The sequence below is a fragment of the Micropterus dolomieu genome, linkage group LG09 (genome assembly GCF_021292245.1).
Source record: "Micropterus dolomieu isolate WLL.071019.BEF.003 ecotype Adirondacks linkage group LG09, ASM2129224v1, whole genome shotgun sequence".
NCBI classification, from domain to species: domain Eukaryota; kingdom Metazoa; phylum Chordata; class Actinopteri; order Centrarchiformes; family Centrarchidae; genus Micropterus; species Micropterus dolomieu.
Window position 1 is genome coordinate 10,763,017 of NC_060158.1, and position 13,608 is coordinate 10,776,624.

Consider the following 13,608-nt stretch of genomic DNA (forward strand, 5'->3'; position numbering starts at 1 on the left):
ATCATCCAGGTCATAGTTATCCAACGAAGGTTAAAATCAAGGGCAACTGGACTTCAACTGAAGAAGTCCTTTGGATGAGGGACGAAACGTCTTCCAGTATCTTCAACCAAGTCCAGTTGCCCTTGATTTTAACCTTCGTTGGATACCAGAAGATGAAACCAACGGAAAGCCAAGCTTGTGGTGATAGACTTGCAACAGTGACGAACATGCCTGAGACCGCAGCCGAAAGTGAAGGGGCTGTTAAAATCTCGCATGGACAAGCGGGTGCAGGCACAAAAGGGAAAAAAGAGCAGCGCACTTCTCCTTCTTTCAGTGTGTTGCTTGCGTGTTTGGCTTCAAGCAAAACCATACAAATAATACTTTTTTACTGTGATCTGTTTACAAAGTATCGAATGAAGTACTGGTTTGACTGGAGACAATACTACTCAATACTAGGCTTAAAGGTATCGACCCATCACTATTCTTGACTGACTGGTAGGGTTTCAAGGACAACAAAACTTAGAATTGATGTACTTATATTTACTGTACTGTAATGTACTTATATTTAGAGAGACCAATGCTAAACAGAGAAGAAGAGCTAAGACACCATTTACAATGCTGTCGTTTCTTCCCCTACCACAAGTGAACAAAGTAGTAGTTTTTATATGATGCATATTTTAACAAGGAATGTAATTTAACTATTCAGAACTATAACAAACTGCCTCTTTGATAAATCTTGTTATTTATACCCATATGCTCACTCATATTGGTGATAAATGAGTAGCCATTAATTTTTTGAGGTGTCATGTGTTTCCTGAACTGAATGGACAAAAAAAATGTTGTTGTAATAAATTATGACAAAAAGAGACATTCATAACTACCTTTTATTGAAGAAAAATTGACAACATTTTACACATTTTTATTTGCAGACCAAATACTGTAGAAATTGTAGGACAGGTTCAAAATAGTAGCTTCTGTTTGAGTTTTTAAAAAAAGTGTCCAAATCTACAATTTCTGTTTGTAAAGCCAAGAAAACTGAACAGAGAGGACATCCCTTAAACCCATATTGTATGCAATGACTTTCTACAAGCATACATAAAACAAAAGAATGCAACATAAGTATACTGCAAATGTAACAACTTTACAAGTTAAGTTAAAATATTCCCAGATTCATCATTTCCCTTCTTTTTATCTGGCAAAATATTGTGCAATGCATACTTTAAAAATAGTAATTTACTTCTTGTTTTTATCGCACAATAGATATTTCCATTCTTCATCTTTTAAGGAACACCTAAAAGTACAAGAGGCAGCCTTAAACATCCAACAAAATGCAAATTATTAAAGAAGAAAATCCCCTTTCTGCTAGAGACAAACGAGAAGGTTGCTAAAACGCCTGAGATATCTAAACACGATGGGAGGTAAAGACTGCCACGTACAATAGCCTGGTGGACAAGTAAATACTAATATAGCACTGCCACTCTCTGGCCAGTCTCCACCCCTCTCTATCGTTTGTTTTAGCACCATCACTAAAGGCAGTGTGTCTTAGCACTTTGGTATGAAACATGAAACGCTGAGGCATGTGGGCAATATTTAAGGCGCAATCTACTAAAGTTCGAAAGCACTGCATGATGACGACGATAAGCATGATATTCATGATCGTATGTGCACGCTACAAAAAACAAGATCCCACCAGGTTTAAAAATGGAAGGATAACAAGACATAAATTCATATATCATAAGATGAGCAGGGCAGTGAGTCTGTACATGTAGACAAGATGACAGAACATCGCTCAGGCACTGTTGTGTTGTGTGGGTTTTTGAGGTATGTGTGACCAAACACACACAGATGCACACATTAATATACACTCTATGTAAGTAAAAGTAATAAACTAAAGCTTTCATACAAATTAACAAGGGGCACTCCACCATTTTTTACACCGTAAGAGCAGACATGAGGGAAATGGAGATGCAATTCTAAATAGCTGGAATGCCCCTTTAATGTGTGACTAGCTTCACCGTTGCAAACTGTAGTTTATGAAGTTATTTATGTTTGTTGCTACTGACCATTTGTGCATTATATTTTAGGGTATAGAAAATATAAATCACACAGGGATGTGCTGAATTTGTCTGACAACAGCAGCACGGTTTAAAATAAATATTTAAAGGAATAATTTAACATTTTGACATGTACTCTTTTTCCCTTTCTTTCCGAGAGTTGGAAAAGAAAATCAATACCACTTTTGTGTCCATATGATAAATAGGAACAGTCACCAGCCAGTTAGCTTAGCATAGAATAAAGAAAACAGGAGAAACAGCTAGCCTGACTCTGTCCAAAGTTTAAAAAAAATCAAGCACCTCAAGCCCACTGATTTACACATCAGGCTATACCCTATAAAACTGGAGTGTAAAGATAACACTTCGTGGTTTTACAGTGTTTTATTTGTCAGGGACCAGTAGCTTCCGGGAGTTTCCACTGGTTGCCCTGTAACCTCAAAGTAACAACAAGACTCCAAGAAGCAACTGCACCAGTCCAAGAAATAGTCTGGCACATAATGTCTCATAAAATCAAATAAATGTTTCTTAAAAGATTTTTGTGCAGTTTAAATAAACATATCATGTGTTATTTATAGCATTTAAGAGGTGCTGGTAGGTGGATTTTGTTAGCTTTGGTCAGAGCTACTGTTTCCATCAGTCTTTATGCTAAGTTAACCAGCTGCTGGATATAGCTTCTGTCATATAGCACTGCAAGTCTGCAGTGTATATAAATTTTCTCTGAACTCTCCGCAAGAAATCAAATAAGTGCATTTCCCTAAATGTCAAACTATTCTTTTTAAAGTAATTAAGTAGTTAATAGGATGAGCATAAAAAACTAAATGTATCTACAGAAAAACAAACCTTACCAACAAAATGTCCAAGGAAAAACAAACACTGGCAATCCAATCCCAAAGCTGAGATTTTATCCTTCCGAGTACACTCACAAATGTTTGTGAGGATGCTTTACAGTGGTTTGTAAAAGCAGAGTTTCATACATGGCCGTACAAGAGTTTTTCTCTACACGAGCCACTTCTCCATGCACGTGTGAAACACGGTCTCATTTGAGTGCCAAAAGACGTGTTCGACACCGGGAACCGAACAGATGATCAGATCTCCACGAGCTGCCAGCGTCTTCAGGCCGAAAACATCTCTTAAATAAAACTGAAACAGGAAAAGAAGAATATGATTTAGGGAGTGTTCTTCTAAATTCATTTTACATTTTAAAACTGGTATATCATCCTAAGGCAGCACATAACTGAAGAATATGAACTGAAGAAACATCAGATATATGTAAGTGATCCAGCTCCAGCAAAGATCTTAAACTGATAATCTTTATTTTGTATGCTTCATTTATTTGAAAAAATTCTAAACAGGCTACAATGATGCTCAGCGCAAATTATTCCTCATGTATAGGGAAAGATAATCTGTTGATGTTTGGTACAAACCTAAATATATTGTAGAACTTTATGTAATGCAGAACTTAACCAAAAAGCCAAATATCACAGTTACATTCAGTTACGTTACCGTTACAAATATAAACGTGCAGGTATAAAGCTCTCGCGGAAGAGAAAAGACATAGATTGTTACATGATTTAGGTGAGATTAAAGATAAAGTCAATTTCATGTTTTATTGTTCTTTAAATGATGATTGATAAAGATGCCACTTCTTAGTAAATCTGTTCATTTCTCATTACTTCTTCTGGTTGGACAATTATAAAAAACCTGAGTTGTGTTTGAGGAAGTTATTTTTAAAAGTGGGACGGAAAATGAAGTTCTTTGTATTCAACATAAAACTGACGTCTAAGAAGTTCTGTGGTTGTCTGATAAATCCACTGCAATGGTATCTTTGGTATCTTAGAAGTCCAAGTGTGCATGACACAATAAATAACTACCTATAGATGAAAATAATCCAAAATAATATCAAAGTATTTGTAATGATCACAAAGGGCGTTGAAATAAATCAAAACCAGTGTTGTATATGTGTGTCTGTTGTATGATTTTCACTCACATCTTGGTGCTGCATCTCAACGACGGTCTCATTGTTGTCATAAAATCCAAACTGACTAAAAATCATGAGAGACACGGGGATTTGATGTGTGAGAATCACATGTAAGTCATCTGATCATGCTAAAAAAGCAGATGTTGCAAAGCCAAGTAATGCGTGAACAAAGCATAGAAATTATTACATGACATTGGTAAAAAAACAGACTTTGAAGAAGCCACATTAAAGCCGTAAAAAATGGAAAACTGGTGCTACCTTGTAGTTTAATCAGTGTATGAATCAAAGTAAATTGGTAAAAGGAATCCCTTAGCTGTAGCAGAGAAATTACTTGCAATCTCAAGTATTTTGGCTTTCTTCAGAGGTACATGCATAATATTCAATGAAATGAATCAACTCCGGTCTTTTAGAGGTATTTTAGCAGTCAGTTCTATGCAATTGTGGGTCCAGTGTACATGACAGACAAATAGGAATGCATTTGACGACACCCCGACTTTGACTATCAAAGTGCAAAAATGTCCCAATTTTAACCCTGTGCTGACTAAACACATGCAATGTGTCAGTTTACCATATAATCGTTTTGTCTATAACAAAGATTATTACATTAAATCATATGTCAAATTAAAAGAGCATGAGCACGAAAATATTTTTTTTAAATTAAAAAAAACGGAGGATGAACTCACCTTGACTGCCAGGGAGTGATGACTCCATCGTCTGGTCCTCCGATTAAGACCAGTTTTTTGATTCTGAGGAAGTTCTTCCTCCACTCTGAGATTGAGACATAAAACACACAGTGACCACTTTATTAGGTACATCTGTTCAACCTCTTGCAATCCAGTAAAACAACTTGCTAGCTTTACCTGATATATTGTGTCACTGAGGAAGACGACATCTTGTTCACTGCAAATAGCTTCTTTGTATTTGTGCATCTTTATTTATACCATACTAGATTAAATAAAAACAAAATGCATATTCTAGAAAATAACTTTTCCTATTATTCAGCACTCTCCAAGGGACCAGCTGAAGGACCTTGTTATGATGAGTTATTGAGTTATTAGGCACAAAAACCTTCTTCTACTAAATGATATTTCTTTTTACGAGTCACAAAGTCAAAATCTGTCACTGTTGAATCATAAAGACAAACGCCCACCTACTGATAGTTACATATAAAAACTTGAAGGAATGTGCTTACCTGTTGAATTTGGATTGTGTCTCTCACTGTTGAGCAGAGCCAAATAATCACTACTGTTCACATAGATGTCTCTGTGGTGGGGGTCTGGAGAGGGAGGAAGAGGACAGCACACACTTTCTTATAGTATATCTCTTTGAATCTGACAACACCACAATCAGTATCTAATTCTGAGGTTTGAAAAGCTCAGGAATTACTAAATTGTATGCCTTCACACACCTTCTGTGTGTCAACTATATGAGAAAGTTATTCCTGGCGTCTCACCGTTCCAGTAGTTGCAGATGGATATCCTCTGACCCATTGCAGTGTAGCAGAGGTGGTAGAGGTTGGACTTCACAAACTGTGGGAAGAGGAACTTCAAGTAGTCTGTGTCTGAGAGAAAACAAAAGAAAAAGAGCAGGATGTAAATGAAGCATTGTGCTGCTACAGAGATGCCCTGGCCTTTGATCATATTCTCAAGATGTCAGGGATCACAGTTGTTTGGTACAGACCCCATCAATCTCATCATCATCATTTAGATTTTTTTTCCTATAACCACTAAAACATTTACTTATATGACAATATCTGTCAAAATAATCGTAATATGATTTTTTCTTTTTGCATGTCGTTCACACTGTTTTCACAGTTTTGTTAGAAAAAATATTGTTTACAAGTGATTTAAACCCACCTCCATATTGTCCGGCTTGAGGCGAGGACAGAGAGATGAAAGACTGGACGTTGTGGTCAGACAGAGTGGAGAGGATTCCTCTGCAAATAAGTCCACCTGTAAAGTCAACAAAACAAATTTTCATCAGTCTTTTTACCTACTTAACTTCATCTTGGATAGAATGGTGATCACTCGCTTTGTCTATGCTGCTGTTGAAGGTTTAGAAAATATTGGCTTGTTTACCAGGAAAAAATGCAACTTAATGATGTTTTATTCAGAATTTAAAGAGAATTTGTTTCTTAACCCACACATTAAGTTATTATCTTCAGGGCTTCAATCTGCTTCTTTTCTTGATTAAACTTAAATGCTTGGTTGATACGATGTCAGGGAGTAGTGAAAACCATCCGTTATAGTCTCTGCAAGTCAAATGTGACATTTTTAAATGTCTTGTTTTGTTCGACCAACATTCAAAAAACCTGATGATATTTATCTTTCACGTAAGACAAATAAAAGCAAACATCCTCGCCATTTAGAAGCTGGAATTAGGAAACATTTGCCATTTTTGCTTGAAAAACATTGTTAAAGTAAATCATTGCTTATCAAACTAGTTGCCAATTAGTTTTCTTTTGATCAGCTAATCAACTAGTTGTTTCAGCTCTAATTAGAATAATCACATTGACGTTCCTAAAAATACATTTCAGTTTGATTTTCAGAATAGTGTCACATTTAATCTAAAGGAATAATAAAAACTAATAAACAATAATATAAACATGTGAAAATAATTGGAAATTAATTTGATTTATTGATTAAGTTCCCCACAGAAATACTAATGTTTTGTGGTAACAGGTTGAGTGAATAATTTAGCGGTTTGAATTACAAGCTGCTGGCTGGGAATTTCCAAATGCTGATGGAAGCACCAAGAGTCATAAAAAATATATCCACAGAATAAAACAGCAAGCAGAAAGGCCTGTAAAGCCCTATCTTTTGAATTTAGGAGTGAAATATGTACAATTTAAAGAATACAGTGTCATTTTGAGGTCATCTTTTGCAAGAATGGCATTGTAACTAAAGACACATTCCAAGACTCTTTCATAATCTTAAGCAAATACCACATTTATGTCACTATTTCATATTGCACCAATGCACTCACAGACCTTGAGAGTAGCAGATAAAGTTGACCCCGTCTGCTGCATTTTGCATTATTGGGTAAATAGCTGCCTTGAATCCCTCCACTTGCTTCCACATGGGCTGCAGGCTGGCACTTCTGTCGAACAAGTCGATAACCGTCACATTTGTTCCAGGATGGGACTGCAGGAATTAGAAGAAGATGGTATCACTTAATAAACATGGTGTACTGAGCTTACAGGGTGGGACTGTGTACAAGTAATTCCTCTAATTGTTGCATGAAGTGTTAAACAGCTACAAGAAACAACACATTATCATCAGCATTAAAAGTAACAGCAGAGTTAGACAGCAAGGCAAACCAAACCTCCTGTGTTACCAAAGGTCTATGGGGATGTTTGGCTACTAATTGTTCAGGATATGCTTTAAATATTGATGATTCATTTAGATGTTTGGTAAGAAGGCAGGATCACAGACTAACTGAAGCAGAGAGAGTGCAGCCTGAATTTCCGCTTTCGATTTACTTTCGTCCTCCAGAAATATAGCCTGCTTTCAGTCTTCAACTTTCTAATACAGCAGAGGTAAAAGAAAGAGGAACCTGATCTTGGTCTAACCTCATCAGCTGTTGCCGGAGTACCCACAAAAAAAAAACTTCCCTTTACCAACATCACCACACCGTCAACTTGACCAGGGTGTGTAAGGGCTTTGGATAGCTCAAAAAGAAAAACAGGACAGGAGATTTTCAACTCTTCATTGTGATCTTCAGGTACTGACAACTCCTGTGCACAGGTCACAGTTCTCACAGATTTAATGTAACAAAAAGTCCAGATTGGCTTGAGATAGTTTGGCATGTTGGATATACAAATGGTCAAGAACATTAATAGATTCAGTGCAAACTACAGGTTATAATAAACAAAAGTAACACATTTACAACTCTATAACACATCTGTATGTGTATGAACCTACTTTATTTAGTACTAATCACTCACTCTCATGTGGTGTTGCTGCTGCAAACCAATTGTATTTGCATTACAAGACAATCTTCAAACTAACTATACATACAGAGTACATGTTGCATAGGGCAGGTCCACGTTTAGCAGAGAACATGAGGTTATACAAGCTGTAAGGCCTGCAGTATACTGTATAGGTCAACTCCTGAATAATGCAATGTTTATATACCATACAAATCAATAAAACAACACTGAACAGTTCTTCTTTATCCCGACCACTCACCTCGTTAATGAACCCAAGTAGGTTTTTAAAATCCGCTGAGCTGTCGAACAAACCGTGCACTATGATCACCGGCTTGTACCCGACCACCGCAGCCCAGAGGCACGCACCTAGCAGCGGATACAGCAGCCCGGCCGCCCCGCTGCTCCACCTCCTCCTCCTCGGTCTTGACACCGCACAGCCCTTCATTATAACTTTTTTTTAAAAACACACAATATAAAACCTTAACTTACAGGTTTGTTAAATAAAAGAGCTACTTGTAAAATAAAATTATAAAATTTTATCCTGATGTTTTGGCTAATGTGCTATTCGTGTCCATTTCTTTTTCCAAGCCGCGGAACAAAAGAGCTGAAGTCCGCTCGCCAGTGTCCCTTAAATGATCCTGTTTTGCGCAAAGACTGTGTGTTTATTGTTTTATAACACTTCCACGAGAACACAGCTGAGCTTTCCTTTGGTTTATTTTGTTTGTTCCGGTTTTAAATTACAAGCAATGCGGCCGCTGCTGATGTCATTTCCGTTTTCAGATTCTCGTCTAATCAGCACGGACACATGATTACCGCGCTCATCACTAATAATAACGTAACAACGGATAAGTATTATTGTATTATTATTTCTTTCTTTACCCAGTCACTTATTAGTTAATAGTTATTAAAAATATTTTTAAAATACTAACCAGGAAAGTGTATCGCTGCGATTAAAAATGTACTGGGCACCAAGAGCATAGCTGGGTAACAAAAACCTATAAAACAGAATTATAATAAGAGTCAATGCTTGACAGTATTATAAGGAATATAGAACGGATGCCTAACAGATCTATTAAATTCATCTTAAAACATTAATATTAATATAAATAATAAATCATTCTGCTAGTTTTTTCCCCCACACACCTAAACTGATCATGCTACATTTCCTATGATGGATCCTTGATCAATCATATACAATTACTGTTAAAATGTACAAGTTATGAGTCATCCTGAAAAAAAATTGCTATTGACTGTGTGAAGTAATAACACAATAATCTCTACTCAAGGTCCACTTATGTAATTGTTCTTGAGCTTTCAGCCGTATCAATATTTACTGAGTAGTCATGTTCCATTATTCTGAGCCCCTTTAGGACCAGCTAATTTCTGCAGGGGTGCCATCACACTGACGCACCAGTTATTGCAAAACAAACCGCTGAGGTGTTTCTACCCCACCTTTCCTAATGACTACATCTCTCTCTCTCTCACACACACACACACACAGCATTTAAACAAAGGATCACGTGATAACAGGCTTTATTAACCAGTCCTTCAAGTTGAGAGCAGAACTACACGCCAAAGCCTCTTCACATTCATCTCAAAATAAAGTAAATACATACATGCACTGTCACCATTAATAACCACCTTTCTGCCTTTTGGTCCATTTTCAAAACACCTACAAAATCATTGGTTTCCATAAACATTTGTAACACGAGTCATGTTTATTCGAGGCTGCTGATCATATGTCTTGTGAGGAGTACCTTCACTTTACACACATATGTTTCTGGCTTGTTCGGATTTATGATGGAGTGTCAGGCTTATTTTAACATTGTTTTGCTTTCACCCAGATATTCTGCAGCTTTAGATGCCTCCAAGAAGAGCATCCATTGTATCATGCATAACGCGGCTTGCTTGCACAGCTCTTGCTAGAAATGGAAAGTGACTTATTGCTTCATTTAAAGCTTTAAAAAAAAAAAGCATCAAAAGGCCCTTAGAGACATCATGTTCAGTCTTCAGTACTGTCTCAGATTTAACAGCTCTAGTAAAGCGTGCCCAAAAACATATCCACAGGTCAAAAAAAAGCCTCATCAAGACTACAAAATGTTGGTGTTTGGTGTAGAAGAGTGGCTATATCCTATTGGAGAGGAGCAGCTCTACACAGTAGGCTGCAGTAGTTCCTGCAGCTGACACAAGGTGTCCTTCAGCGTGACCGCTATTGTCTCTGCATGCGTCTCCTCGCAGCAGTTGAAAGCGGTGATGGAGAAGTGGACGTGGTCGGCCTGGGGGTTGTAGCAAATGGCGTAACCGTCGGGAACGAGGGGCCCGAAACACATCACGCTGTCCGTGTTGGCAGGCACCTAAAGAAGCAAGAGAGATGAAAAAAAACAAGATACTGTAACAAAAGAGAAAAAGTTAGACCTGCATAAACTGCCTGTCCCCTATCAATATACATTACATCACAATTTGACATCACATTTTTGTTGAAAACAATAAACTGCGTACTTTAAATGCGTAAAACAAAACTTGGAATCATTCAGACACCAACATTTTGTAAAACATAACACAACTGAAACAATCCGTCAATGTTTGAGTAGATGGACAGAGAATTAATCAGCAACCATTTTGATAATTGCTGAACCAAGTTATTTTTTAAGGAAAATACCAAATATCCGCTGTTTCTGACCCTCCAGTGTGAAGATTTCCTGCTTTTCCTTGTCTTATATAATAGAAGTTAAATATTGTTGGGTAAAGAACTGTTGTTTGAACAAAACAAGCTTTTCAAGATGTCCTTTTTTGACCAAACAAATAACTGATTAATTGACTGTTACATTAATCTGTAAAGAAAGTGACTGGATATGATCACATCTTTCAGCATCGGCCAGCACTTGTAGCCAAAATCATAATTCTGTGGTTCCTAAAAGTAGGTGAAAAACTGAGGGAAATAAGTGGATCTCACTACTATTTCAGTACTTAGTTAGCTAAATTAAAAATGTATGTGTGTTGCAATTATATTGTTTACATAACTTGTTTACTTTTTCTAATGCCAATGTCATTATTGAGAATGTATTTAAGTTGCATTTGTTATTTCTACATTATTTAAATTTACTCCAAGTAAGTACAATTGCTTTGAAGTCTCAAGAAAGCCACTTTTGTCTGCCTGCCTGTGTTTAGAGGGAATTAAAACTTTCCCACCATTAAACGTCACATAACATTCAAATCTATGAGGACAAAAACCATCTCAAATGGGGTGCAGTGAGCTAAAAGGTTAAATCCTTTGAATCTTTACCACAACAGACGTGTTGACATCTGGTGTCACTGAACTGTATGTAAATTACACGTCTGGACTGAATAGTGTGAGAAGGTGAATTAAAGGAAAAGTGTCGACTTTGATCAAGCAGGATGAATCCAGATTTAATCACCAGAGTAAGGAAACTCACACTGCATCCATTAGCTAGCTACTTTGTAAACGGGGCAATAACAGAAAGTGTGATTTATAAAACTCAATAAATTAAAACAGGCCATATAAACCACACATGCTTCTGCTGTCGAGAACACAATTCAAGCCCACACCAGTCCAGCCGATAGGTTTACAGGAGGTTCTGTAGGAGCACATAACCTAAAAGTCTCAGTGTCATCATATAAAAAAATCTGTAGATAAGAAGATTGATTGCTGGAAACTCCCAAACTGCATATTGTTAGCAGTAAATACACCACATTAAAATAACATCACATGCTCCAGAACAAATGGAAAACTGCTGATAGAAAATTCCCAATATATTCACAGTATCATAAAAAATCCCAACTTCCTGTTCCTGCATGTGCTACAGGACTGTCAATACCTTCTGTAAAACAAATCTCTAGCCAAAAAAGACACACGTTACGACACACAGAAACGCACCTGCCCTGTTCGGAGTTTCCAGTGCGTTGCCAGGCCGTAAGCTGTATCCATGAAGATTTTGGGAATGCTGAGTCCTTCCTCGATGGCCTGTAGCTTGAGTCCCAGAAGGTGGCGGTCAATGCCGTGTCCTTTAAGCGTCTGAAAAGAGAAGGGGGGAAAAACACCGAGATAAGTGTTTATCAGTTAACAACAAATGGCAAAAGCTGTTGAAAGTCTACTTGTTATTTACCTGATCAGTCAGAGCTGCATAAGTATCAACAGCTTCTCTGAACAGTTGTAGCTTTGCCTCCCGCTGTAACACAAAAACGTAAACCACACCACGATTACAAGCTAATCTACATTTCTTCTCGCTGTTAAATCACCCGGGTCGAAACAAGCAAAAAATTAAGCCTGTGTTTGCGTTTCTCACCGATACAGATGGATCAGCAAAAGCAAGAATGAACTTGAGCGTCTGATTTGTGGGCGAGCGGATATATTCTGTCCTCCCACCTCGGAACATCCGCTGAGAGATAATATCACAGGAAGCACAGACTTCATTGTGAACTCTACAAAAAAACAAAAAGTGAAATCAAAAACACAAACAATGTTAATTTCAATCTTCAGTCTGTTCTTCACCAATGTATGCGCAAAATTGAATAATGAATTCTAAAGTAGTGTATTGCACACTTCTAATTTAAATGTACTGCTTATACACAAAAGTGCAATAACATGTGGTTTGCAAACACTTTAAACAAATAAGGTGCTTTTTACCAGCAGTATTCCCTTTACACTGTAGCAATAAAATATTTATTGTAAATCTTAACTTAAACATTAATGTAATCAAATCAAATATAAAACCAAAGCTATTTACCACTGCCAGGGCATTACCTTTTATCTAGCTTGTTAAAACAAGTTAAGAGTCCAGAGCCATAATCATTACATAACAGGCACCTTCTGAGCAACAGGTTAACATATCTAAATCTGTTTTCTTGTTTGTTTTTTTTGTTTTTTTACAGGTATCAGCAGAAACATTTTTCTTTTATCATCAGGGAGCAGCATAAACAGTCTGTGTTCAGTAGCAAGTGTCCCTGTTAGAGTGAGGTGAAGTGGTCGAGCAGAAGGCGTATAGCAACAAGCGGATGCGGTTGTGCTTGCCTCACACAACGTCCACCGCCGAAGTTGAATTGTCCTGAACTTTTTGTACACACCGCGCAGCACAAATCATTGGAAGACAGACTAATCCTCGCTGTTTGTGAGTTTCCAGAAACTATTACTGTTTACTAAATAGTTATCAGGACATCAACAGGAGGGAAATCACATGGCAGAGCATCCCTGCTAAACTAGATGTAGGCCTATCAGGTAAAGTATATACAGTGGGTACGGAAAGTATTCAGACCCCTTTAAATTTTTCACTCTTTGTTTCATTGCAGCCATTTTCCAAAAATCAAAAAAGTTCATTTTATTTCTCAGTAATGTACACTCAGCACCCCATCTTGACAGAAAAAAACAGAAATGTAGAAATTTTTGCAAATTTATTAAAAAAGAAAAACTGAAATATCACATGGTCATAAGTATTCAGACCCTTTGCCGTGACACTCATATTTAACTCAGGTGCTGTCTATTTCTTCTGATCATCCTTGAGATGGTTCTACACCTTCATTTGAGTCCAGCTGTGTTTGATTATACTGATTGGACTTGATTAGGAAAGCCACACACCTGTCTATATAAGACCTTACAGCTCACAGTGCATGTCAGAGCAAATGAGAATCATGAGGTCAAAGGAACTGCCTGA

General features: G+C 37.2%; 2 protein-coding genes across 2 annotated transcripts in view; both read right to left on the reverse strand.

The window, feature by feature from the left end:
* Positions 1 to 849: 849 nt before the first annotated feature.
* Positions 850 to 8,636, reverse strand: ppt2b (palmitoyl-protein thioesterase 2b). The gene is made up of 8 exons (XM_046058166.1): positions 8,202 to 8,636; positions 7,001 to 7,154; positions 5,868 to 5,963; positions 5,465 to 5,572; positions 5,204 to 5,287; positions 4,695 to 4,779; positions 4,021 to 4,075; positions 850 to 3,173 (listed from the first exon to the last, which is right to left on the reverse strand). Exons 1-8 carry the CDS (start codon positions 8,385 to 8,387, stop codon positions 3,030 to 3,032), a joined length of 912 nt encoding a protein of 303 aa, XP_045914122.1. The 5' UTR covers positions 8,388 to 8,636; the 3' UTR covers positions 850 to 3,029.
* An 822-nt stretch (positions 8,637 to 9,458) lies between these two features.
* cratb (carnitine O-acetyltransferase b) overlaps positions 9,459 to 13,608 on the reverse strand; it is a 28,339-nt gene continuing 24,189 nt past the window's right edge. Inside the window, exons 12-15 of the mRNA XM_046058167.1 lie at positions 12,247 to 12,382; positions 12,067 to 12,129; positions 11,838 to 11,975; positions 9,459 to 10,296 (exon numbers count right to left, since the gene is read on the reverse strand). Of these exons, the coding sequence (XP_045914123.1) occupies positions 10,093 to 10,296; positions 11,838 to 11,975; positions 12,067 to 12,129; positions 12,247 to 12,382 (541 nt within the window). The 3' untranslated portion in view covers positions 9,459 to 10,092. The remainder of the gene's footprint in view (positions 10,297 to 11,837; positions 11,976 to 12,066; positions 12,130 to 12,246; positions 12,383 to 13,608) is intronic.

Excerpts from the sequence above, each read along its gene's own strand:
- ppt2b (XM_046058166.1), bottom strand. The coding sequence starts at position 8,387 with ATGAAGGGCTGTGCGGTGTCAAGACCGAGGAGGAGGAGGTGGAGCAGC. Across the intron at positions 4,780-5,203 it reads ACACAATCCAAATTCAACAG|AGTGGAGGAAGAACTTCCTC; the intron begins GTAAGCACATTC and ends TCTCAATCTCAG. Across the intron at positions 3,174-4,020 it reads TTGAGATGCAGCACCAAGAT|TTTTATTTAAGAGATGTTTT; the intron begins GTGAGTGAAAAT and ends TTCCTGTTTCAG.